This window comes from Acromyrmex echinatior, chromosome 14, assembly GCF_024713525.1.
Source record: "Acromyrmex echinatior isolate Ae372 chromosome 14, ASM2471352v2, whole genome shotgun sequence".
In the NCBI taxonomy this organism is placed as follows: domain Eukaryota; kingdom Metazoa; phylum Arthropoda; class Insecta; order Hymenoptera; family Formicidae; genus Acromyrmex; species Acromyrmex echinatior.
Window position 1 is genome coordinate 6,843,333 of NC_141865.1, and position 26,362 is coordinate 6,869,694.

The following is a 26,362-nucleotide window of genomic DNA, read 5'->3' on the forward strand; positions in this document are numbered from 1 at the left end:
ACACTTTTAAAAAAGACATCAGAAGTCGATCGTATCTAATTGTAGCTTTTTTTTTCATAATATTAATTGATCTCAATACACGATGTCTATGAACAACTGTCGTTGTGTATTTTGACAGTTCGTATTATATATTACATCAATTGACAACGCATAAATTTTTTAATAAGTATCAATAGACAAAATTCAATTTTATTAATTTTTAGAACACAAGTTTTAGATTGAAAGAAAAATTAATTGAACAAGGACGTCATTAATAAAGTAATCAATGTATATTTTGAGATAGTATTGCAAATATCTACCTATTTTAGCTTGCATATTTAGTTTGTATTATAATATGAAATAATGACTGTACAATGACTCATACAAGACAAGATGTATTGTTAAAATACAAAAAATATATGAATGCAAAACTATAAAGAGTAAATCGAGTTAGACGAGTAACGCTAATATATTACGCTAATTTAAAATTTTCTAATTAGTTCGAGTAGTCATTAATGTTCCATGTGCATAAGAATTACAGTAAACTTCAAAACAATATATAAAAACTGTAAGAAATACAACTAACACGAGCATGAAGGCTGACGTTACGATTACTATCTTCAAGTTGCTGTTTTTCTTTTGCCGAGTCCTTGACACTACATGGAAGTCCCGCGACTGCAATAAAAATATTCACAAATATTACGTATTGCAGTGGATAAGCGATTGCTGTAAATTGCTGTAAAAGTGAGGTCAGTTGTGCGACCCTGCATTTAAGATTAATTTATTTTTTGCTTTTGCAATTATAATTAAAGCTACTAGAAACTGCGTTAGTAGTTCCGATTATTCGGTGTAACAATGTTTCTCATTATAGAGATCATAAATATACATATAGAAGATTGTATTAACGGAGTTTCATCAGTGATTCAATTTGCGTGAATTATTAATACGAATTGGTAATTTTTAATTAACTCGAGTATTAATGGGAAATATTGCACGATTGTTACGATTTATTCGTTCTTGATTGGTGTTTCATATTTCATGTTTGTGAGCTCTTCTACTTGGCAAAAGGCAACATATGATCCAAAAAGGAAACGAGAAAGAGAAAGGAAAATATGTCGAGATGTTCTCACCGAAATTTCGAGATTTTGTGTCTTTCGGATGAGTTCGTCCAACCTTTCGCCCCTATCGATCAACTTTTGGACACCATTCATCAAAATGCGACGTACTTCAATCAATTCTTCTTCTAACTTTGAAGTCAGATTCTTACAGCCAATACCTTGATTATACTCTTCCTGAAATAATATCAATTTTATTCTTTATATGTATTGACATTTTTACAATTTATCTGCATAAATTTATGAGCGATAATATCATTTATTTTTAGAAAGAGGCTGTTCTGGAACATAAAATTACTAATATATTTTAATGTGTTACAGTTTCATTATTGTCGAGTATTAAAGCTAGTCAAAAAATTTGAACGTATTACAAGTAACTTATAAACTGTGTTCTTTCTACTTTTTAAAAGATTTTAAAATTTATTCATTAAAAAATTCCATATTTTCTTCCCTACTATATAAAATTGTTTTATCACTTACAATTATTTTCTTTAATGGCTTTGAGAATTCATCTTCCGCGAGATTGGTTAAATTTTTCGATAAATCTGCTAACGGTAAGTCTTTATAAACTGTCCGTAGCCTCTGCAAAAATATTTGAGAGCACGATTCTACCCATATCGCTGATGAGGGGCAGTTCACTTTCGATGTCAAACAAACATAGTGAAGTTCCCCAATCAGCACATGTACCGTATATCTATGAAAGAATTGTATTTTATTTTACTCATTGCAACGCAGATCAAACAATAACAAATAATAATAAATAAAGTTTGCTTGAAGATTAAATATAAAGTAGTAAACATGAAAGCCAAGCTGAATCTAAGTGCTTGATAATGTTTGATATGAGAGTTGCCAGTAATACGAATAACAGACTCTATTTTAATTCTAATTAAGGTCATCTTCAGTGTCTTGATAACATTATAATTAACAAAATAATTTCTATTGGCAAAATGAAACGACTCAATAAATTCAAAAAAGAAATTGACTGAAAAGAGTAACAGTAATGAGGTATGTTAATCTTATCGGTTAATTAATCTGTTGTGACCTATTACACTTGATTTCAGCGAACGTCATTACAAAAAAAATTGATAACTATGTGGCTCATAATATATCTTACAATTTAACGCGCTTTTTTAAGTAAAAAACAAGTTTAGTACGTGAAATCTCTTTGTCGCTGAAAATGCATATATTTGATATTTGATTATACCGTTGATTTTTCATTACGTTATTCTTAAAATAAATTTAAAAATTGCATATTTTTTTGCAAGTAATTATTATGATATGCATAAATTAAAAAAATCTTACCTACTGTTATCGATACTGATCTTGTCGTCCTCGATGGTTTTTAGACCATCGATGGTACTGAGAGCGATAGTACGATAGATCGGGTTTGGATTCGTGGAATAATCCGTAATGATCTTGCAACCGGATGTCTGACGCAAAGCCACCATAGCGTAGTGCACAGTTCCATTCATTTTAGCCACAAATGAAGAAGACACTTGTTGAATGGATGATGAGTAGATACTACTGTGTTGTCTGTCAAACTATACAGTGTTCACAGATGTCAGAAGAAGCAAACGCCAACGTTGCCGGTTGTTTATCCCAATTCCGATAGCCCAATGAATAACGAAAAAAGTTTCGATAACAACACATACGTGTCATGTATTTCTCATGCTATGCGTACGTTGGATCACCATATGAATGTTGCTGCAAGAGATGAACTGTATACACCGATCGACTTTTGCATTTACCGAATTGCTACATGTTTGTCTATTCAATAAAATTTAATTGATAATTGATTATACAGGATGTCCCGAAATTCACAACTTAAAATACTATATATTGAGAATTCCCATTTCGTAATCCCATTTCGTTGAATCAACTAATCTCTTAAATGGGCAATCTTTGATTGATGCAATAAAATAATTTAGTCGAAGTAAAAATTTTGATTATTATAACATTTTACTTGTTTCCGATAATACAAATAAAATGTTTAGATAATAATTAAATTTGTAGGATTTGTGTGTATATCATATCTAAATTAGAGATTAGTTGATTCAATCAAATGATTCTCAATGCAAGAAAGTTTCGGAAAAATTAAGTAAAAATGTTATTTGTAATGTAAATTTTTCTTTTAAGTAGTCAATTATTTCTAAAGACATAAGATTTAAACATGGCCAATTAGACTACGATAGTGTCGTTATTGTAACAACTTAACGAAATTCACCTCTGTATTTTTTAAATATTTCTTACTAAAAGAATACGCGATTAAACAAACGTCAAGCTGCAGGAATTATTTCACGCTGCTGTTATTTGCAAATTCTCTCAATCTGTTTCCCAACACAAGCGAGAGAGCGCTTATAAACAACGCCGCAAACCGCATGCGGAATTATCGCACGTTGTTCCCTTGAGACGCGACAAAGGCTATTGACTTGACGTCGAGCGAAGGGAAAATAAAATTCAGAACATCGTCAACCTGTTACCGAACGATTTGCCGTTGACGTTCCAACCGCGCTTGCGATACATGCCGTCAATCAAAACTCGTACATTTACGTTCAGATGTTCTCGTGTGAGTGAAAACGTCAAAGAGAAGAAGATAAAAAAATCGGGTATTATATTAAAAATCGTTAATTATAATCAATTATAAAAGCTACAGTGCTGTTTTAAGGAAAAGTCGAGGATATCGGTTACGATTATTATTTAAAAACAAAGTTTGATGAAAAAACGGTAAATGATTTTAGCATCGATCTGACACAGATACATATATGATGCAAATAACGAGCGACTGGTGCACAAATGTTTTATCGTCAAATTTAAATATAATATACGCGATAACGGAAGGGTAGCTTTACCAGCTGCCGTTTATGTGGAATAACTACCAACGTCTGGATAGAGTATTCTTTACGATCTCTAATCATTGGTCTGTTCTACCGACATGCATGAGTATGCAAGGTCGAGTGCAAGGCGAGATATTGCTTGCATTGTGATTGCAAAACTGACGGAACTTCCCAACTTCGTAAAAATTCAAATAAAAATGATATATCAGACAAACGTCCGTTTATGTAATAGGTCTTACTTCACAAAAAAAAAGAATAGATAACGTCTAGCAGAAAGTATAACGGAGACAGATCATGGTTCTTATCTTGTGTTTAAAAAAAAATACTTCCGTTTTTGTTCCACTTAACATTCGTCACATTTCCATTTTATCTATAATATTTTGTTTACATTCACATATATGATAAACAGTTTTTTATTTAATACATAGAAAAATTATATTATGGACAACAAATAATGATAGTGAAGAACTTTGGAGTAATCTATTTTGTTTATCAATTAAATTTATCACTGATAAATTTATAATTAATTGACATTTGATCGAAATCATTCTCAGAGCGTCATGCCGCTAATTTATTGTTTCATCTAGTTTTTAACATATAAATTATTATAACATTGTCGCTTGTTTTGATTGTAAAGTAAATTATTTTCCATTATTATATTAATGTTTATTTAATTATTGTTTAATTATTATATTTGCAGTTATTATATTTGAGAGATAGAGTGATTAATCAACTCTATTTATATAAAGATTATAAACATTAGTACATTACGATCTAAACTAATTTTGATCGAAATGTGGAAATCAAGTATGTTTTCATTCTAATAGCTTTTAACATAAAAAGAACTCTCTTTTATTATTTACAGAAATCTTCGAGAACTCAAAGTATAGTTTTGCTGATTATTGCATTAATTTGAATGTTTATTATAGAACTATGTAAAAACTTCATATTGTATAAATTAACATTAGCTCAAGTATAGTTCAATGTAAAACTGCAAAGCATTAATGTATCGTGTTACGGGAACGAGAAAATAGAGCTGTATAAAAATAGGTTTCAGAATTAAGAATTAGCTGTAAGGAAGAAAAAAATGTAAATCATTGCAACTTTTATGGTTCTTGCATACAGAATGCGGCAACGTGTTGCACGTGGCGTAGTTAACCGATCGCATTATGTACTTCGTTACATATTTATTAATTTTTGAGAAAAAAAATGGAAGGCTGTTATGAGTACACGCGCGTTTCTTCTTAATCTATCACATGTTATATGCGGAATTTATAAACAAATTTATATACAAATTATTGCACTTAATATATTATTGCACTTAATCATTTATTACGTTAAAAAATAAGCAAAGTAGATATATTCTTCGAGGTTTGCTCGGAGAGGAAGTTTTTGCTTCCATTTATCTCTCAAAACCTGGAGAACGACTCAACATTTTTCTTGCATTTCGAACACACGAGAAGTGTGCAACTTAATTATATCTCTATCAATGTACAGATTTATTTTAATCTTGATTTAATTTTACTCTAGTTCATTTCTACCAATACAGATTAACTTTAATCTCGGGTTAATTTAGTTTTTATCTTTTCTAATTCTTAGAACTAGAAGAAGATTAAAAGCAAGTTAAATCGAGATAAAAGTCAAAATACATTGAAATTGAAAAAAGACATCTGTGTTTTTCTAATTCTTAAAACTAGAAAAAAGATAAATTGGAGAGAAGACTTGAAGTTAATCTGCAATGATAAAAACGGGCATTAGGCAAATAAGTAAAATCTGGTCGCGGACGAAGAGCGGAAGAGCGGAAAGTATCGATGAGAGAGAACTCACGGTCGGTCAGTGGCGCCTCGCTATTTCATCGTAGCTGGTACGGACGGCGAGCGGTGGACGCGCGAGTGGCGGCAGCTGGTGGCGGCAGCTGGTGACGGCGCGGCCAATCGGCTGTCTCGAATGATCGCTGCGCGCGGCGAGCTGCGCGACCGTCCTCCTGCCCGCCGAGGAGCCGTCAGTGTGCGCGCCGCGGAGAAGCAGAGAGACAGACATCTTGTAGATAAAATTTAGCGGCGTGGTGCCTCGACCGCGAGTGTCGGTGTTCGCGGTTACGTGTCGCGGTGCTTCGTGTAGTTACGGTGTCCCGGTCCACGTCGCCGTCGTCGCCGTCATCGTCGCCGTCGTCGTCGTCGTCGTCGTCGCCGCCGTCGCCGTCGTCGTCGTCGTCGTCGTCGTCGTCGCCGCCGCCGCCGCCGCTGCCGCCGCCGCCGCCGCCGCCGCCGTCGTCGTCGCCGTCGTCGTCGTCGTCGTCGTCGTCGCTGCCACCGCCGTCGTCGTCGCCGTCGCCGTCGTCGTTGTACTACTCCACATCGTCCTCACCGCCGTCTCCACCACCACCATCATCGTCGCCGCTGTCTCGAGATCATCACCGTCTCTCGCTCTCCAACTACTGTCCGTAAAATCGTGGTGTAGTGCCGCGCGCTCGCGAGAAGGACTCGCTCCGCTTCGACTCGTGGCCAACTTCATTCCTGTCAAGCAACAGAATCGAGTTGTCGCCATCGCCATCTAAAATCGGCCATCGTTGTCATCGTGCGGCTCGCGCGTGGTCCCGTCGTGGTCCAGCGATCCCGAAGCGAGCCCGCGAGCTCGCTAGGAGAGAGCCCGACGAGGGATCACCCCCTCCCCCCCTCTTCTCTCTTCTATCTCTCCGCTCCCCGCCGCTCGTCGATACTCGCGTGCACCCGCGAGTGCACGGTCGCGCCTACCCTCTCCCCCCTTCCCCCCGGGGTGCGAGAAGGGGACCGCCCTGAGAAGGAGGACCGAGGGAGTAAAGAGATCTCGTTCGAGAGAGCGAGAGCGAGAGAAAGAGAGAGAAAAAGAGTAGTGTCGTCTCTCCCCTTTTCTCCCCCCTTTTCCCTCCCGCGCGTGTTCGCGTCGGTGGCTCCGTCAAGAACGCCCGTGAACAGTTCCTAGGCACCGATGTGCCGCGCTGTGCGATAACTTCCGTCACCTCTCCGCCACCCTCCCTCCCTCCCCCCGTCCGACCGACCGATCGACCCCCTCCTCCCCCCTCCCCCGCCATCCGCGCGTCCGTTCTCTCCCTCCTGGCGGCGTATTTCCGTGCGCGCGTGTGTTACATGTGTGTGTGTGGCGGCCGCGCCGGGCTCTCGAGGTGAAAATACCGCCCTCTCCTTCTACCCAACCCCTCCGTGTATAATACGCTGAAGGTAGCCGCTATCTCGCGCGAGTAACAAGCACGCGAGACAAGAGGGAGGAGTGGACGACGACGAGGAGGAGGAGAAGGTGGAGGAGGACAAGAAGCAGAAGAAGAGGAGGAGGAGGTGGAGGAGGGCGAGCAACGGTGCGAGAAAGAGGTGGAAGAAAGCGGAAAAGAAAATAACGGTGCGGACGGAGCGCGGGCGCGAGCGAGAGGGACAGCGCGAGAGGCGAGCCTGCTGCTGAGCGAGAGAGTGAAAGAGTGTGAGGCGCCCGCTCGTCATTTATCCTAATACAGCATGACCTCCAACAATTCGCAGAAACTCCCCACGACGGATCGAGTGATCAAAAGTAAGCCAACTTAGCCAACAAGCGATAAGTTACACATCGCGCGAGCGACGTGCGACCGCGACGGAACGGCATGCTCTCTCTTTCTCTCTGTAATGCGAGTTAATGCGACGAGTGCGAATCACCCGTCTATGTATGTATATACTATGCATTAATGCAATGCGTGCAGCATGCATGAGTTCCGTTTTTTTCCGGCTATCTCAGTCGGTAACGTCGCCATCGCTCGCGCTCCATTTTTCTTTACTTTTTTAAATCCATTTCTTCTCAATCTCAGATTTTATGAAGCCGACGTTTCGTACAGCCTTCGCGACAATTTGCCATAATTTTAGATTTGAATATCGCGAAGACGCGAAGAAAGATTTTCGCGCTTCTGCGAGGTATAGGCGAGGAGAGGGGGAGGGGGGGAAGGAAATCATTTTGCCGGCTTCTAGCGTCGCGAGATTGCTCGTTAGGCTCACTTGCTCCGATTCGTTCGCGAAAAGCGAAAGAATAGGCGCGTCAAAACACGCCGCGTGTCGTGCATGCGATTGATTTTCTGCCTGCTTGCCTGATCGGCGGCGCCATTTCTATCGACTTGGTCCGGCGATGGTCTCGCGAGAGCGGCGAAAACCACCGGTGCGGTTACTCCGCGTGCGAGAAATCTTCATTACGAAGAGACAGAAAGAGAGAGAGAGAGAGAGAGAAAGAGAAAGAGAAAGAGAAAGAGAAAGAGAAAGAGGGAGTGAGAGAGAGAGAGGAGGAGAGAGAAATCGACTTGCATTCGCGGTCGGAGGCTCCGCGAGACTTTCGTCTCGGTCCAGCGGCCACTGGCTAACCTAACACCTAACCTCCTAACCTCGCATGGCGGCCAACCCCCGCCATCTTCCCCAGAGGTTTCGCCACCCTCCTCCCCCCAGAGGTCGCGCTGCTCGGTCAGCCTCGTTTCCGCGGGGTCGAGGAACGCGATACATCTTGAGAGCGTGCGGCCGTCGTCGCCGCCGCCGCGCTTCTTTGCCTCGTCCCTGCGATCTCGAACAGCTGATGCGTTACGTAGGCACGCATGCACGCAAGCACGTATGCACGCACGCATGCACAGCAGATATGTATATATATATATATGTATATGTATATATACGTATGTACGTGTGTGTGCATGCGTGCGTGCACGACCGCGCGTTAAAGCAAAGACGCTGGGCGTCCGGCGTTAAAGAGGTGATACTGAGGCATTTCTAGACGACTCCGAAAAATCAAGTGTCCGCTTATAGACGTATGTACTTGTTGCTCGTCACATATTCGGCGGCCGCGTTTTCCGAAGTATCGAGAGCGAGAATAAAGCTTCAGACACGATTGTAATCGGTTTTCTTTTTAATACGTCATATCTGAACTTTATCCTTTAAATCCTAAGTTGTAAGAGATTTATCAATCACAGTTGAATGTGAGAAGAACGATCGATTATGATTGGTAAATTTCTTACGGTTTAAAACTTAAAGATAGGTAGATAATGACTTGTAGAAGGTCTAAAAAATACAGACGATAGGAGCAGGTATTAACAGATTTCAATATAATTTTGTGTAAATCAGAATACACGGTTTTGTGATAGATTGAAAATTCTGTTTCTATTTTCTATGCTTTTTAATTGCTCTTTAAACCTAAAACTTCAGACAAATGAAAATCTCATACTACTCCTTGTGAAGTACGAAATGTAAATTTTATTGACGATTGTATATTTACTCGTTTAATTACACTCTTAGATTATCTTCTTCAGATATTTGTGTCTCTATTCCATATTCGATTCGATTTATCTGCATTTGGTACAGTAACTAATCGACTTTTTCTTGTTTGTATTTTCTATTTATAATTTATTATTATTTTTATTTCTCTTTCTTTTTTCATACAATAGAAACGTTATATAATGATATTTTTCTTTATTTCACGTTTTATGGCTTTCTACATTTGTAATATTCTTGGGAGGGAATCATCCCAGGATGCAAAATAAATGACGAATTAATAAATGATCATTTAATTCATTCGTTCATTCAACGTGAAAAGAAAAACAGAAAAAATAACTATAAGAAGTTCAGTTAAAAAGAACGGCGACCTACAGCGAGAAACACAGACTCTTCATAACGCATAACACATGAGGTATAAGAAATTCAACCAATCAGAGTTCTTTACTTTATGAAAAGGAAGGAAAGGAAGGACTTTGATTGGTACACTTTCTTATGCATTGTGCCATGTATTATGCAAGAGTCTGTGCTACTCCCCATTTTATGTTTCAAGTTTAACAAAATTCAGCGTTAAGATGGCCGCGTTCAGTAGAATATTTATTTTATGATTATTGGAAGTTTTCTTGGCTGGGATAGGACTATTTCTTTAGATTTAAACGTATAATTCAACACGAAAATTTCTAATAGTTACAAAATAAACATTCTGCTGAACGTGACCGATATCGGGCGATCCCGAGGCGAGGGAAGAAGAAAGGGATGAAAAGGTCGAGCACCACAGTGTGTGTCACCGAGAACAAGCGCCAAAAATGAGACCAGTTTAGGACGCACAGGTGGCAACCTCGGGTCGTTGATCTGATCCTTCGCCGAATGATGCTCCTGTATTTTCGCACGATCTTTTTTCTCCTCTTTTTTACGATTTTTCCTTGGTTTTTAATCGCCTCTCTCTTTTATTTCTCTACGATTTAATCAAGGGGACGCCTCGTGTCTGCGACGTCGCACTTCCGGCTTCCTATGATGCCAACGTGACGTTCCGATTCTCGAATGGATGAATATGGGTCATGAAATTGACGAAACGGAAATGGGCGCGCGCGCATGAACAGCTAAATGTTTTAACATTACCGGAAGGTAGTCTTTTTATTTTTTTTTTCTTTTCCTTTCGACGCGAGACTCGGCGCGATATAAATAATTATCTAATCACTCGTCTGACTTGACACTTCCAAAGAGAGGCGAAGTAATATCAGTAATTTACGTGACATCGTTTCTACGTCGCACGTTTTACTTGCAACGTCACCTTGTTTCCGCCTTGAGTTTGTCTTAAAACGATTTAACTGGAATCGTGAAATTTAGTAGCATATCTCTGATGCCTGAGCGTTAGATAATCCGTACTCCAATAATGCCGATTATGTAGATTAAAAGAGACAGATGTGTATTAAAATATGTAGCATTAGGAGAAAAATATTTTGTATTTGTGATTATAATTATGTGATAAAATAATTATAGTTAGAAACTTCAGTTTTATAATTATTACTACAGTAATAGTAATAATAAATAGTTATAACAATAATAATATTAGCAATAATAATTATATTTGTAGTTCTATATATATATATATATATATATACAAGAAAAATATAGTTGGCACTGAAAATGTCCGTATATTAGTCACTATATATATTTTTTGATTTAACATTTCTGTAAAAAAATATTCTTAGAATTATATGAATGAAGAGCAACTAATATTCAATTTTATTGTGTGCTTAGAGAGATAGAATTGTAAATATAATAATTAATATTATAAATATTATAGCACTAATACATATAAAAATAAAACTCCTAACCATAATTATTTTATCATGCAATTATAATCAAATACTGTAATATATAATATATATTATAATTTATTGTCATGTTTGGTGTCAACCATATATTTTTTGTATATAGAACTATAAATATAATATTATTATTACTAACATTACAGTAATAACAACTATAAAAATGGAACTCGTAGTTATAATTATTTTACCATGCAATTATAATCACAAATACTATGATTTATAGTTATTTTTGTTACCAATTATATATTTATTTAGTATAAAAAATAAAAATATAATTATTATAATAACTAAAAAAATGGAGCTCTCCTAATCATAATTATGTCACAAATACCGAACATTTTTCTCAGTGCAGGAAGTTCGATCATACACTTTGCAGTCAAACGGCAGACCGTTCTCTCTTCTAGAACAAGCAGTCGAGGATCGGTTATGGCGTTCGTCAAGGAAATCGCGTTTACTTTTCCTCCGAGATATCGGGGGAAAGGTTGAGAAACGCTGAACGATGTATACATTAGAGAGAAGGTCGTTTTAATTCGTGCCATTTAATGCGAGTATGTGAGAATCTCGAAATCATTTTAACGCGCGCTCATCGTAATTGGCTTACAAGGGGTGTGTAACTCTGTCGTCGCGCATACAGCGTGCTCTTTGTACGGGAATACTCGCGGCTGCGTAAATAATGTTTCACGGCCATAACTCATTGTCGTGACGTGAAAATGTCGTAATTCCTGGCGCGTCTCCAAGAACGCCGCGGGGGTCTTCGGCGATCTTCAATCGTCAACTTTTTCACGCCTCATTCTTCGTTTTTAATTTCACACATTTTCTCTTCTTTTTCTTTTCTCTCGCCTAATCATGGAGGTGATCCATAATCGCAAATCGCAATACCTCGAACGCGAATGGATCAACGTAATCTTTTGCGGTAAAATGCAACGCTTGTCTCGAGAAACGTTTCGCGCAAGCACGCTTCTAATCGTCCCACTCGAACGTGCTAAATCGTAAGGAACGATCTTCGAGCATGGCTTATCTCGACTTTCCTTTAAGACGTGAATAAACGTAGTTTCCTGCCGATTGCCATTTCGCTCGGTTATCCTTCCGCGTAATTTCGAAAACCTCGCTTGAACGAGCGAACTGCGCCTTCTTGCCATAATTTATTCTGCGAACGTATACTCGTAATTTCGAATGTTTCGCCGCCGACGACGAGATGCAGGGATACACGTATAGTTAAAATTCAGGTCGTCACGCGTTTCAAGATGTTTGCATTTGATATTATAAACCGCTTTTGCTTTAACTCTCGAGGGCGTAACTCCTTGCACATATCCCTTGTACAATGCTTTAGCATTCTCGCAGCATCTTTCTGCATTCTCTGTCTCTCTCTCTCTCTCTCTCTTTCTCTCCAGCGATTGAAAATTAAATCACTTTTCAAATCGCGATGGTACAAGTACCCTTTTAACATTCTCGTCTTGGACAAATTTCGTCAGAATTTTGTATAACAAAAATCTAGATCACCAGAACTTTTCCACTCGTCGAGAACCGATCGATTCGAATCACGATCGCGTTCGATGACAATCGAAAGAGTACGGATGCGTCGTCGCTGAATGTTGTGAATTCTAGTTCGCTGTGACGAGTCTGCTTGGCTTGAGATTATTTTAGGAATCTGACGACACGACACGACACGATGCGAGTCGAGGCGTCGCGTCCGCGCCACGTCGTCAATTATGTTGCTCGCCGGTCGAGAGAAAGAGCGAACATTTTCTCGCGGGGACAATTACCGAATTTTAAAAGGCATCGTGTTACGTTATCCTCCGGAAGGATCTCGCGTTACCGTGCTATACTATTTTTTCCAGTCTAATGTGATCGTCGACGTCGCAAGGAGCGTCCTCGATGTTTATCCGCGCATCGGTAATGTCTCAACGATCTGCCCCATTTTTTTCTGCGTCTCGGAAATTTATTCGCGAGACCATCGCGCGCCGTCTGGTTTGGCGACGCCGCACGAGACGCGCTTCGATCGCTCTGCAGAAAGAAAAATCTCTTAACATATAATTCTAGCTTACGGATAAAATAAATAAGAGTAAAACAATCCGTAAATTCTTTGGAATGGAATCTCACTCTAAAGAGTGAAAATTGAGACAGTCTCTGAAAAAGAGTGTCTCAGATTTCAATCTTTAAGAGTGATATTTCACTCTTCAGAGTGAGATTCACTCTAAAAGTTTTAGAGAGCACTTATTGAATCTCTGCAGTTTGTTTGTATGTAAATAACATATTTGTAAGACAATGAGGTATAATTCGTAAACAATTGAAATGTATTGTACTTACCAATGAATTAACAAATTCATGCACTCATCAATGAATTTAATTGCGAAAATTTCACGAATAAAAATTCGAGATATTTATAAATACAAAATTAAAATAGGACTAATATCTAGCGAATAACAACGTACAATTATATATTTAATTAAATAATTAATATAGAAGAAAATGTTGAATGTTTCGGCTCAAATTGATCTTCAGTAACGTAGATACACAGAAAGAATAATTTTGTTGAAGTAAAAATTTAGCTAAATACAAATTTAATTTAGAAAATAATTTTGTTGGACCATTCAAGTAATTAGAACGCTCAAGCTGGTTGTTAAAGTGTCGAAACTTTTTGCTGCGTGCTCATCATGTTTGAGCGTCCTACATAATTATTTTGATTTAATAAAATTATTTTCAGATATGTGTTTATAGTTAAATTTTTAGATATTTTAGCAAAATTGTTTTTTTTGTATACGTAATACATATAAAGAAATAATCTCTATATATTTCTTTATACTTTATATAGTATTACATTGCTGATGTCACAAATTTGGGCGTTTAACTTTCTTATATATATATTAATTATTTATTATTTTATAAAATATAACTATTGCCCGTGCTAGATTTTTAATAGTCCTATTTTAATCTTATATTTATTTCAATTCCAAGAGTCTTATTTGTTCAAAGATATTTATGAAAGTATACGCCATAAAACGTGAGTTTGATAAAGATTAAGTATCGTTCGCGTTCAATGAAAAAATTCTTTGGAGACTTGGCCTTGATATTTTCTGCACAGAACAATATAATCAATACACATTTCGCTTATTTACTACAATAACATAATTTAAAAAAACAAAGTTTTCCAGAAAATAAGTTTGGAATCAAGTAAGTTATTTTGAATCATAAAAATTTGTAATATTAATTTTAAAATTAATTACAATTCTAATGTAATAATTTATTATAGAGAACTAAAATGTTTTTTTAAAGTATGTTCTTTTTTTATGTTTTCAGTCTTTTTTTATAAGCAATTAAAAATGATAATTTTTGGGTTATGTCGTAGCAGATGAGTCGATATTTCTTTTAAAAATCATTTTTTATTGAGCAAGATGATAGACTCCTCCTTCATCATAAAATAATCCATCTCATATTAAAAATATATATTTTTTATAAATCACATAAAATAATCTTAATAGAATATTACACGCAATGCACGTTTCTCAATGCGTGAAGCACGATCTTGCGAATAATGAATAAACGTATGACATGCGTTGTGACGTTTTTTTCTACACGAGGAAAAATAGCGCGTCATGATATTCTTGACCTGATGCATACTGATTGCATTAAATATGCGGAGTGTCCGTGCATTTCTGCTGCGTCCGTCGTTTTATTTATTGATAAATAACTCGGCGCGTCGCCATGAGAGACAAGCATTTTTAAGTATTAGGCTGCATCCTGTGACTTTGTAGGATCTATATTTAATATTCATCCTTGAGACGGTATCTGATCGGACTTCACGAGTGTAATACTTTTACGTTATGAGAGCAGATCATAATTCTTTGATTGTCTCGTTTACCGAGACCTTGAACTTTATTGAACGTATTTAATCGGTATCCCACAAGCGGTTCAATTAGAAAAAAGAAAATCAATCGCTTACATCCTTCTGGTTAGAGACGCGTAGGCGACGCGATCTGCGAAGGGAACGACGTTGCTCTTGAATTCCCAACGGATGATCGGTCGGAGTGCTCGTTAAAGTGAATTATAGACAATTATAGATGGAATTATCTATAATTTGAAAAGCAGCTGGCGTAGTCTTCTAGTCTGGTTTTGCGATGACAGATAACGCATCTTTCACTTCACGACGATCATAAGATTTGAATTTTCTGATTGTCATTAAGAAGAGTCCTCTCTATTTACGGCCATGATTGTACATCCTTTATTGTAGAGGACCTTTTATTTCAGGTAGTTGCCCTTTAAATTTATTTATTTTTAAAATCTCAATTTCATCCTTTCTTTTGATAATATTATGAGAAATTCCTTTTTAATTAGCATTCCAATGTCTAGTGTCGCACTAATAAGAGAACGTATACGGAAACAACCGACAAATTTAATTTATGCAGAGCCGTATATAGTCCAAGCAGAACAATAGTCACAGTAATGTTAAAACGATATCAAAATGAATCGTGATTAGTTGGAAAGTGACTTATATAAATCAAATTTGCGCAGCTATTTTGACGTCATTTTGATTATAGTGACTTGTGCTTTATTTAAGAATTATCTTAGATATACTGCGCAAGAAAATTTTAGAAATTAATGCGCAGACTTCTGACAGTCACAAACTAGTTTGGAAATATTTAGGAATAAAATCCTAAAATTTTCAAGTTTGTTCTTTATTTTCTTTGAGAAAATAAGGTCACCATACCTCTTACTGTAATTCTTAACGACTGTGTCGGTGTTATTAAATTGTCGTTGTGTAGATTTTGTACGATATTTATGATAAAAAAGATGCACAGCAACAATTGAATGATACCTACTGTCATTAATAGTTACAGAATAGGGGCACAATATTCTGTAACTCTTAACGACAATTCGTTATCGTTATATTGTCATTGCTCAGTTTTTTTATCATATACGTTACATGCACAACAACAGTATAATGATACCGACAACGTCGTTAAAAGTTGCAGCATCAGGATACAGGGGCTTAATTCTCGAAAAATATTGCATACGAAGATACTGTAATATACACAGAAAAAAATTTTGGTATTTATAACTATAATTACATGTTACTATTATCACTGCTCTAGATAATGTTAATAATAATTATATTTATAGTTCTATCAATAAATATATGTATAATTGACAACAGAAAATGCTTATAAATTAATATAATAGTAATTATAACCATTTTTATGGTAATAATAACTATAATTAATCATTTTCTGATTGCTAATTATATATTTGCTAATAGAAATACATTTATGATTATTGCTAACATTATAGCAGTAATCATCATAATTACAGTTACAAGTATTAAACATTTTTTGCTCAATGTTACATTTATTATAGATTTCTCCAGTATTTTCGATATTTTTCGAGAATAAGGCCTCGGTTCTTTCCAACAAGTGAAAATGTAGGAATCCGTCGTCGTAACGCGATCCGCGACGATTACACTCGATTAATCACGCGTTATTCATGCGTTAAATTTGCCGCTCATGCGATTATGACTTCGCGTATTTGCATGCTCTTGTATGATATTTACAACATATGTATATGTGCGTTGGAATATCGTGATGGCACATTGTGATTGCTCGTTGGCCACTGGTAATGTCTCGATGGCCTACGTGTTATTTGTGCTTCTTTAGTATTCAGTCCATTAGCTGTCTTTCGAGATAATAATTTGCATTAGAACATTCGGAGAGTGTCTGAACGAGCGTTTCAAGCTGTCATTTAAATGCAAGAATCTCAATTAAGGATTCGACGTATAATCAAATGAGATGTGACTCGCGTGAAACCATTTTTCTCGCTATTATATCCATTTTTCACGAAAACTCCTTTGTATTCACATCTTTTTTCGTCCTCCCTTATACAGCCAGTAGAATAATATCGTAGATCATTTATTAGCATAATTTCTCAAATATTTGTTTTTCGATTATCATTTGACAGGCAATAAGTATGTGGAGTATGAATAGCGAATTATTTGACGGTATAATATACGTTACAATAAGATAATAGAATTGTTATGATATATACTGAGAAAAAGAAAGATTGCAATTATCATAATTTTATTGTAATTTATAATCGTTTTTTTGATAAAACTGAATATAATTATCATAACTTTATTAATTTTTTTAATAATAATAAAAATGAATCTTCTATCATTATGTCATATTACCTGAATATTTAGTTAAAATTATTTCATTCAATGTTTGATAGCTATAATCAAACTTTTTTTTAGTACATCTTTTCTTTCTTTTTAATATATAACTTTATAAATGCTTTTTTTTTAAATATTAAAGTACATATACGAATTACTTAATAATTTTTATTTATTTGTAAAAATAGTGAAAATTTACTCAGGATACGAATGATCTACTGTGTTTAGTAGAAGACAGAATATCATCGTGTGTACTAAGGGTTAACTACGTTGTTTTCTTTCGTGGCTATTCTCCTTCTGACGCCGATGAATGAACTTCGTGGCACAATGCGTTTATCTGAGAATTAATGACTCAAAGATTGCGAAATGTGCTTCAAGATCTCCTCCGTGCCGGCGCCGATCTTATCGTATTCTCGAGCTCAAGCATCGTCTGATTAGCGTTACAATGTGCGACACGCGTGCGTAGCTGACCGTAGTCGTCGACTCTGCATATTCTTCAGAATAAACATTGGAGTTTACATGTGCGATTAACACTACCGATCCCGAAATTATTCTTCCTCGTTAGCATTCGATATTTGCCAGCGATTTTCTTTCTGATTGCGAAGCGTATTGAATTGGTTCAAAATTCTTCGAAGAATCTGAGGATACGAGCACGAGTTTAAGAACTTATTGACAGCAATCGACACACTCAGCCTTTTGCTTACGTTTCTGCGACTTCTATGACATTTCAATTTCCACTAAATGAACGGAGCGCGCGAGTCTCAGGATCGTGATCTTCAATTAAATATTCTCTCATGAATTTTCGATGTCGACGATGCGGTCGATAACAGTCTTTCCACAATCCCTGTCACACGTCGTTCGAATGTAACAATATTATTCTGTCTCATTTTGCCTTGCAAAATTCTATTTTGTATAGGAATTATAGCCATATATTTATAATCCGAATTTATGAATATTTAGAAATGGATATGTACACCGTGTGCGATCCAGGAACGATTATTAACTTTGCTTTTATATCTTGACATTGAAAATAACAATCAAGTCGTGCGTGATTTTCTTTTTTTTTTTTAATAGATATATCTGAACACATTATCATGTAATTTTTTTAATACGAGTCATGGAATATTATGTGTGCTAAGCTAATTTTTCATCGATTATTCAAACAATAGCTTTAAAATAATAATTCGACTTTAAAATTGGAGTATTAATTCCGATTTTTAGTCCCTCCGTCTGCATTCTACTTACATCTTTTTTGGAACAAGTAAAATTTCATTCTCAAATCTCACTCTTATTGGCTGCGCAGAGAAAACTGATCAGGCAGCGTTACTAATTTTTTAACATGATTGGTTCCTACACTGCTGCTATCCAATATGTTATTTGTTAATTTAACTAAAATAATGAAGTTAAATAATTTAAACTCAAGAAAATGTATTAAATTTGACCCAAATGTATTATTTACCAAATGCATACGTTAATATGATCAATATTTTATTTTGAAACTGTTCACAGAATAGATTGATATAAATTTTGACACACATGGAAGTTAAAAATAATAAAATATTATATTATTTAACTCACACTGTTAAATCTATAGTGTCAAATTTGACTTAATGAATCGCCACTGCTCCTATTCAATCATATCGTTATTTTATACTAAAACAATGGTTACATTTGACACTATACAGTGTCAATTTGACACTGGTATCAAATTTAACTAATGTTAGCAGTGGCGACTCGCGTTAGATTAAATTTGACACTATAAATTTAACAGTCCAAGGGATTAGATTATCATTGCTTCTTTGATATTTAAGTAATATATAGAAGTGATAAAAAATATTTTAAATTGGACATAATTCGACATTGTGAATTGAACAGTGTTTACTATGGCGATGGTTCTGAACGTTCTGTATCAGTCATTAGAACGCTCGTCCAGTCATTCGTTCAATCGCCGAGTCCCGTGCGACGCTGCGGCTCGTCAGTTTACGGCTGCTGGGTGGTGTGTAATAATAGACGCAAATTCTCATTTGGCCGGTCGGCCAACTACATTTGGCTCGGCCGCGGTCCACTGTTCGCTACGTGGCGGGTCCGGCTGGCCGGTGGCGAAATTTTTGTTTACGAAAGAATAAATAAACAAGGAATGGACCCGCGTCCGTCTGCTTGTTCGATCGGATCCCTTTTTTTTACGACTGTTCCCATGATCCTTCGTTCTCTCTTTCCACCGTTGTCGAAGCACTAGACTGGGCCGAATTTTATTTCCGTGGACGACAGCCGCTCTTTTGCGACTCGTTTTTCGTTTACACTATCACAGTATTTATGGAAAACTGTATATACGTGGGAAGAATAAGAAAGACTTTTGAATTAATCTCGTATCGTTATTATATTTCTTCACCGTACTTGTAAATTTTATCGTACTTGTCAGTAATAATACACTGATTCACTTTTAGAGGTTATGATTTTTTGCAGATTCAATCTGTAGAAACCATAACTTCTAAAAATGAATCAGTGTGTGTGTATTATTACTGAAAAACAGTAAATATTCACTGATATTACAGTTATAAGTATAGCACTGAAGTCAATAATAATACACTTTTAGAGAGCAAACATTATGAACGAGATATACTTAACTAAAATGTTACTTTAACAAAACCCATGTAGTTACAATTTATATTTAACACTAGAAATTCCGAAAAACCATTTTTATTTTTTAGATTAATATCTATTATACTTTTTTTTTGCGTGAAAGATAGAATTCTGAAATTTTTTACTTTTTAATAATTATATCGCGTATATTTAATGATATATTTGATGAAATATTTGATATATTATTTTTCTTATTTTTATAATAATTTATTCTTTTTAATGAGTAAAAGGCATATTTCTATAATATTAAAAATATTATCTTTGTAGAAAGATGAAAGATCATATTTAATCAAAGATTAATAATGATTTTCTGTCTTCGTGAGGATATTTCGTGACTAATCTATTTTTTTCGTTTTTACGCACGCATATAACAATCGAATCGTGTAATTATTCTCCATAATGTAATCAGTTATATAAATAAAATGCTAGACTTCTTAGGTATTATAAAAGAATTTGTTAAGTTCAAGCATGTTGTACATTAGATTTGTTTTTTATTGTTTCACTGGACACGTATTATTAAATTGTTTGGAATGGATTCCAATCGGAATTGTTTAATTATTCCCTAGATTTATATTGTATTTTCTTTAGCGAAAACGGAATAACTCCCATTGGAATCCATTCCGTGTAATACGTACTCTAGACTAGATTAGAACTTTTTTTCTCGTTTTCACTGAATTTCGAACATGTATTTATTTCACTTTAACATTAAGTAAATACACAAGACGGCCACACAGCATCGGGTGTACTTTTCTTTAAAAATTAAAGTTTTATTCTGAAAAAGAAAAATAGAAAGCATTGCCTAGAAGTCTTAAAGTTACTTTTAAATTTCTCTTTCATAAGGATATAATTAATGTAAATTTAATTATAACATACTACACTGTTAGATATCAAAAAAGCAATGGCAATTCAATTTCTTGAATTAAGTAAGTTTTTTGTTACTTTTAACTTCCATGTGTGTGTCAAAATATAAATCAATTTATTTCTGTGATTGGTTTGGAAGTAATAAATAACGTCCAATAACGTCCATATTAACGTAGGCACTTAATAAATAATAAACTAAATTTGAGGCTATAATACTAATTCAACTATAAAAAAAAAACAAACTTATTATTTCTCGTGAAATGGTACATGAGGATGTTTGCATTTTTTTCAACCACGATTACACTGCAGAATTCTTGGTAGATAGTGAATCAGACGCTGTCTCGTCTAGGCGCCACAACGGATAATTTGTTACTACATTTCGTTACAATGAGTACTGTATGTTTCGCGCGAGGTCTCACGATAAACATTTACGGCACAACGATAATCCTGTAGGAAGTGCGGTCGGCACATTGTAAACAAGTCGTGCGCAGCATCGCGGCGGGACGAAAGTGTGTAAACTGCTGTACAATACAATGCCGTCACGTACTCGAGCGTCGCGACGAGGTATGTCGAAGATTATCGAAGTCTCGCTGAAGTAGCTTCTCTTCCCGGAAGTCTTCTCAAATTCTCGTGGGAAACGTAAACCATGCGTTCCCACGCATCAATTTCTTAATGATTAACCTTTAAAGGGCAGGAGTCTATTTTTAAAAATTTTCACGGCTTTTTCATAATATTTGTTACAATTAATGACTTGCATTCTTTACTTAAAGATATGATCAATAAGTCTGTTCGCGTTCGATTGCATTTTTTGTACGCAATATCTTCGCTTTTTCTCTTTTCAACGTCCGAGTATATATTTATCTCGTTTTAAGTGCAATAATTTTAGGAAATTTCAAGCAACGCGAATAAATTGTTTCGCGCAGCACCACTATAGTGGCTTTCCCTCATCTTGTAAAGGTTAAAGGATAAATGTATTCTGCTTTCCTTGATTCCTTGATCCATTCGAAATCGATTCTTCCGAATCAATCCTTTTTAGAAATACTTGGGGAGAACTGTAATCTTTTTCCAAGATTTATTGCATAAATCTTGATGTCCAAGATATTTAATGTTAAAGTGTATTTAACGTTATTTATATACGAAGGGAGAGACTTGAGATATTACACACACGAGGTTAAGCATTCGCACCCCTACCCCGTCAATTAACCCTCGTAATTTCCAGGAGTATAATTATATACGGTAGGTGTCCTCGCTGCTTCAGACATATTGTCGTTTGCAAACCCCGACACGTTCGACATTTTGCAGAACATGAACGAAGGACTGGCTTCTCTTACGCATACATAAATAAATTGGCGGTTTGAGATGAGAGCGGGCAGGAAATTAAAACCCTCAATTAGTGCAACCTTGTAACCTTGTCAGCGAATTCCTCCTACGGAGATCGATACGACTATATATATACATATATACAAGGTGTCTAATAAAAACCGTAACAATATTTAGATCGGTTTTCATAATATATGGTATATAGTTATCTAAAGATTAAAGGTTATCAAGAAATTCATGAATGAATTCCACTGATGAATCTTTTTTGGTAACCTTTAACCTTCAGATAACTACCATATAGTGTGAAAAGGACCTTAAGGGTAGATAAATTCCTGAAATTATTTTGATACGAGAATCCTAATATCAAAATGTCGAGGCTACTTTTTGAATTAATTAAATATTTAAAGTTAGTGGACCATATCTCGCCTAAAGTTTGCGCGTTTAGTACCCCTATTCTGTAACTTATAACCGGATATTCATTCATAGTCTGTTCTTATTTTAAGATCAAGTCTTAAGATGCTAATACGGTTATGATTAGCTTATGACATTTTAAGACTGTACTTAAGACGGTCTTACATACAAGAATTGCGACTATGAATATAAAAGCCGGTCTTAATAACAGTATCATAATATGGTTAGCATTTTGCGTTGTACTGTATCTAAATGCGTGAACTTTAAACGGTATGATTCGCTAACTTTAAATGCTTATAATTAAAAACCTATTATAGATTCCCTATTTTGGTATTAGGATTTTTGTCTCAAAATGATCTCAGGAATATCAAATTCTTAAAAGGTGACCCTATTATTGATCAATATTATTGATTAGTATTTATTGATTGAGGTTACCTTTAACATTGTTACGGTCTTTACTGAACACCCTATATATGTATATATCGGAAAGTAGCGCGTTTATCTTGTCAAATCCTGTTAACACTGTTGAGAGCAAATCGACTCTTTATTTAATCGTGTTACTCGGTTTTTACGCTGAGAGAAAATAATTAGTTAGTGTAAGGATTATCGGGGAAAAAACCGCGTGGCAATAATATCGATACCTGTGATACCTCTTCCCGATTTCTCTCTCGCGAAGCTTACCCGATTACTTTTCAAACACGCAAATCCGCAGCTCATAGCTGCTGCTAGTCCAGTAAAACCGATCTCCGATCTGGCAGGGATAAAAATCACGCGTGAAACGAGCGAATCGTGAAATTAGAACGTTCTGTATATATATATATATATGCTGGAAATAAAATTTTATATTTACGAGATGATTAAGCTGGATTAGTCGATTCAACTCTACTCTCGCCGCGGTGAATGAACTTTAATCCTGGCCGTGAGACTTGATTTTTTTTCATTCGGAGCCGCTTTGCAGAACAGATTTTTTTTTTCTCTCATAAAAACGACGCGAAGGGAGAGTGCCGCGGTGAATTTATGTAGGTAACTCGATCGATGCCGGTCGTCCGTTATGGATTTTTGACTTCTATTCGGATTTCCGGCTGAGGAGCGGACTCTAATTCGTGCGACCTCGCGCAAATCTGGCCACGTGGAGGAGAAGGTCATACCTTCATTTAGCGTACCGTCTTCTCCGCAACGAAACCAGGCCAGTCGACGAAGGGCACACGAATTCATTACGTGGTCCGCTTTTCGATCCACGGAATATCTGATCGAAGGCAAGTAAAATCCAGCTGGCAAAATCCGTTTTTTTTTTTTTCACTTTTTTCATGGTTGGCTTTTAACACGCTTTTCACGATACGTATTCGATGCGTCCAAAATGCGGGAGGGAGGAGAGAAATACATAATGACGGTTCATTTACGTGTCTTGAACCGGAAATAATTCGTTCACCGTCTTATTTTGTCCTCAAATAGAAGAGCAAGGTTCAGCAAACTTACGATTTGGATATTTTATTAGGAAGGATCCTGGTGAAAGGAAGATGTATAACGAGCACATCTCACTCGCTAATTAATTTTATTAGCATATTTTATTTGCTCTGCTAATAAATTGTATTGTGCGACGGTTCGCACTTTTTTTACACAGAAAGAAAGATTTCATAAATCTAAAAACTTAGTTAGATTAGAAAATAATTCTATTTGGACTATCAAAATAATTATATACGCTCAAACTATTTGCTGGAATGTTAAAATTTTTTACAATATTGTCATTAATACTTTAAAAGACGAGGGTCTATTTTTAAAATTTTTTAATTTTTCTAAGTAAGACTTTTTAGAATTCGTCATTTCATTGCATTTTTTGTTTTAAAATGTAGCACTATTTCAGTGTCTTTCCTGCTCTATAAAGGTTCTACGTAATTATTTTGATGGTCCAACAAAATTATTTTCTATCAGATCTATAGTTAATTAAATTTTTGAATTAGCAAAATTGTTTCTTTCATTGTCACACATTTGACGATGTTAGTATAACGACGGAACGTCAAATAATTAATAATTAAGAAAATGAACGAAACCATTGATTGTTTGCTCGATGCATCTTTTGCCATCTCTTGTGCGAAATTAGTCTCGTACAAATTAACTTCGTGTTCGAAGGAAACACGGATATCTGACGATCGCGGGTCAATGGGCCCTGCGAACGAGCGAACGAGAGGGTTGCTTCCTTTCTATCTTGGCAATTATCGGAAAACTGGCGACGGTACCCTTAAACGATTTGAGAGGACGATGGATTAATTTCTCGTATATTATTTTCTTCATTTTCGTACGTTTCCCTCGCTTCAACGTTGAGTAAATAACTAGTCCGTTTGCGTTTTCTACCTCTTTTCGTCGCCTGTCGGCGCGTTTGCCACAATTTGTGATTGTACCATAGATTCCTGGATAGGCACTAACGAACTAATTGTTCCATGTTATTTTCTTTGCCGCACCAAACTCTTCTGTTCTCTATTCTGCAGCCTGATCACCCTATTCTGCTACGGTGACATTTGAATTTGAATTAATTCTTGACACATCTGTATAGTTTCTTTCCCGTGTCTCTAAAATCTGAGATGCAATTGAAAAGCACAGACAATAAGGACATGGAATAACAGATTTCAACCTATCAGAAACTGTGCACTGGAAAACGAGTTGTTTTAATTGGAATTCTGATTGAAAATGGACAAATCAGAATTTTCTGGTTGAATCTATTATAATTCTTTCTCTATTTTACTGACTCTATATCTGACTGCGATAATTACTTTAATTTCTGTGTAACATTCGTCTGTATCATTTTGTAATTATTGAGGATGATCTAAAAGCGTGGAGTTGAAATTAATTTTCATATTTAATAAAGAATTTGAATTTACACATGAATATCTAATGTTGGCTTTGATTGGCATTTTTACTTTTATGTATTATAATTCTATTAAGAAAAATAATTCTATTTTCAATTAAAGCAGATTTTAATGCTTGAGTATTTTAGTGTGAATTTATATACATAACCAAGTTGTCTGTAAATCCTGTGCTGAAATGTTTTAGACTTGAAATACAGTGGACGGAACTAGAGTAATAATATCACATATTAAATGGGCAAGTAATTTAATAATTTTTAATACTAATGAGCATCTTAATAGAATATTAATAATTTGTTGTTAATAAGAATCTTTTAAAAATCTTTTTGCGAATAATTTATTGCGAAATCTCATCTCAGCTAAAATTCAAACCCGGGTTTTCCATATTTCGTATGAGCGTCTTCCCAATTACCATGACCATCGAAACTTCGGCAATATTTGTCGCAATAATTTATTAAAATAATATAAGAAAATCAGATAAAACAGCAACCAATTTATTATTGTATTTATTATGCATTATTGGAAAATTTGAGTTACATTCAACATACATTTCACGTGTCCCTAACTATTCACTCCAATTTTTATGTTAATTTAACACAAATGGATATATTAAGTAATACAGATATTATGTAAAAAGATTACCATAGAAAAGAAAATGACAATTTGTAAACAAACTATGGAAGCATATTTTTTTTAAATATAATTAACATTTATAGTTAAATTAATACATATTTCATCTCTATTTATTTTAGAATTTACGTTTTAAAACACATTATTTTAATTCACTTATTCATAAATTGTGTCATTTTGACACTTAGAAATATTGAACATCGATTTCACACAAAATTTTTAAATAATAATTATATTATGTTAAATTAATACTCGAACATGTTAAAAATTTAACATAAAATTTTAACAAGAACGTGAATAGATCATTTCCAACACAAATACAAAATGTTTTTTACTGTGTAATTCTAACTGATAACCAGAATAGATCTGATTGATATGATCTGAATCTTTTAGTTCCTTCATTTTTATCCAGAAATTTTTCTCAGTGTGTATGTGAGAATTAATTTTTAATATTAGGTGTT

The 26,362-nt window shown here is 35.4% G+C and overlaps 2 protein-coding genes across 3 annotated transcripts in view; one reads left to right on the forward strand and one right to left on the reverse strand.

Annotated features, from left to right (window-relative positions):
- Positions 1–358: 358 nt before the first annotated feature.
- On the reverse strand, positions 359–6,040 carry LOC105150492 (uncharacterized). 2 transcript variants are annotated; one of them, XM_087413141.1, is made up of 5 exons: positions 5,756–6,040; positions 2,397–2,635; positions 1,575–1,788; positions 1,110–1,271; positions 359–654 (listed from the first exon to the last, which is right to left on the reverse strand). In XM_087413141.1, exons 2-5 carry the CDS (start codon positions 2,564–2,566, stop codon positions 472–474), a joined length of 729 nt encoding a protein of 242 aa, XP_087269267.1. In that variant the 5' UTR covers positions 2,567–2,635; positions 5,756–6,040; the 3' UTR covers positions 359–471. The 2 variants fall into 2 exon arrangements, with proteins under 2 accessions (XP_087269267.1, XP_011061919.2); XM_011063617.2 differs by lacking the exon at positions 5,756–6,040 and having other exon boundaries at positions 2,397–3,522.
- A 153-nt stretch (positions 6,041–6,193) lies between these two features.
- LOC105150512 (serine/threonine-protein phosphatase 2B catalytic subunit 2) overlaps positions 6,194–26,362 on the forward strand; it is a 166,470-nt gene continuing 146,301 nt past the window's right edge. Inside the window, exon 1 of the mRNA XM_087413140.1 lies at positions 6,194–7,483. Coding sequence (XP_087269266.1) covers positions 7,432–7,483 — 52 coding nt within the window. The 5' untranslated portion in view covers positions 6,194–7,431. The remainder of the gene's footprint in view (positions 7,484–26,362) is intronic.

What these genes read in the sequence shown, in the direction of transcription:
- LOC105150492 (XM_087413141.1), bottom strand. Translation starts at nt 2,566, where the DNA reads ATGAATGGAACTGTGCACTACGCTATGGTGGCTTTGCGTCAGACATCC. An exon ending in ATCAGTATCGATAACAGTAG is followed by an intron (nt 1,789 to 2,396) that starts GTAAGATTTTTT and finishes ATTCTTTCATAG; the next exon opens with ATATACGGTACATGTGCTGA. An exon ending in AGCCATTAAAGAAAATAATT is followed by an intron (nt 1,272 to 1,574) that starts GTAAGTGATAAA and finishes ATATTATTTCAG; the next exon opens with GAAGAGTATAATCAAGGTAT.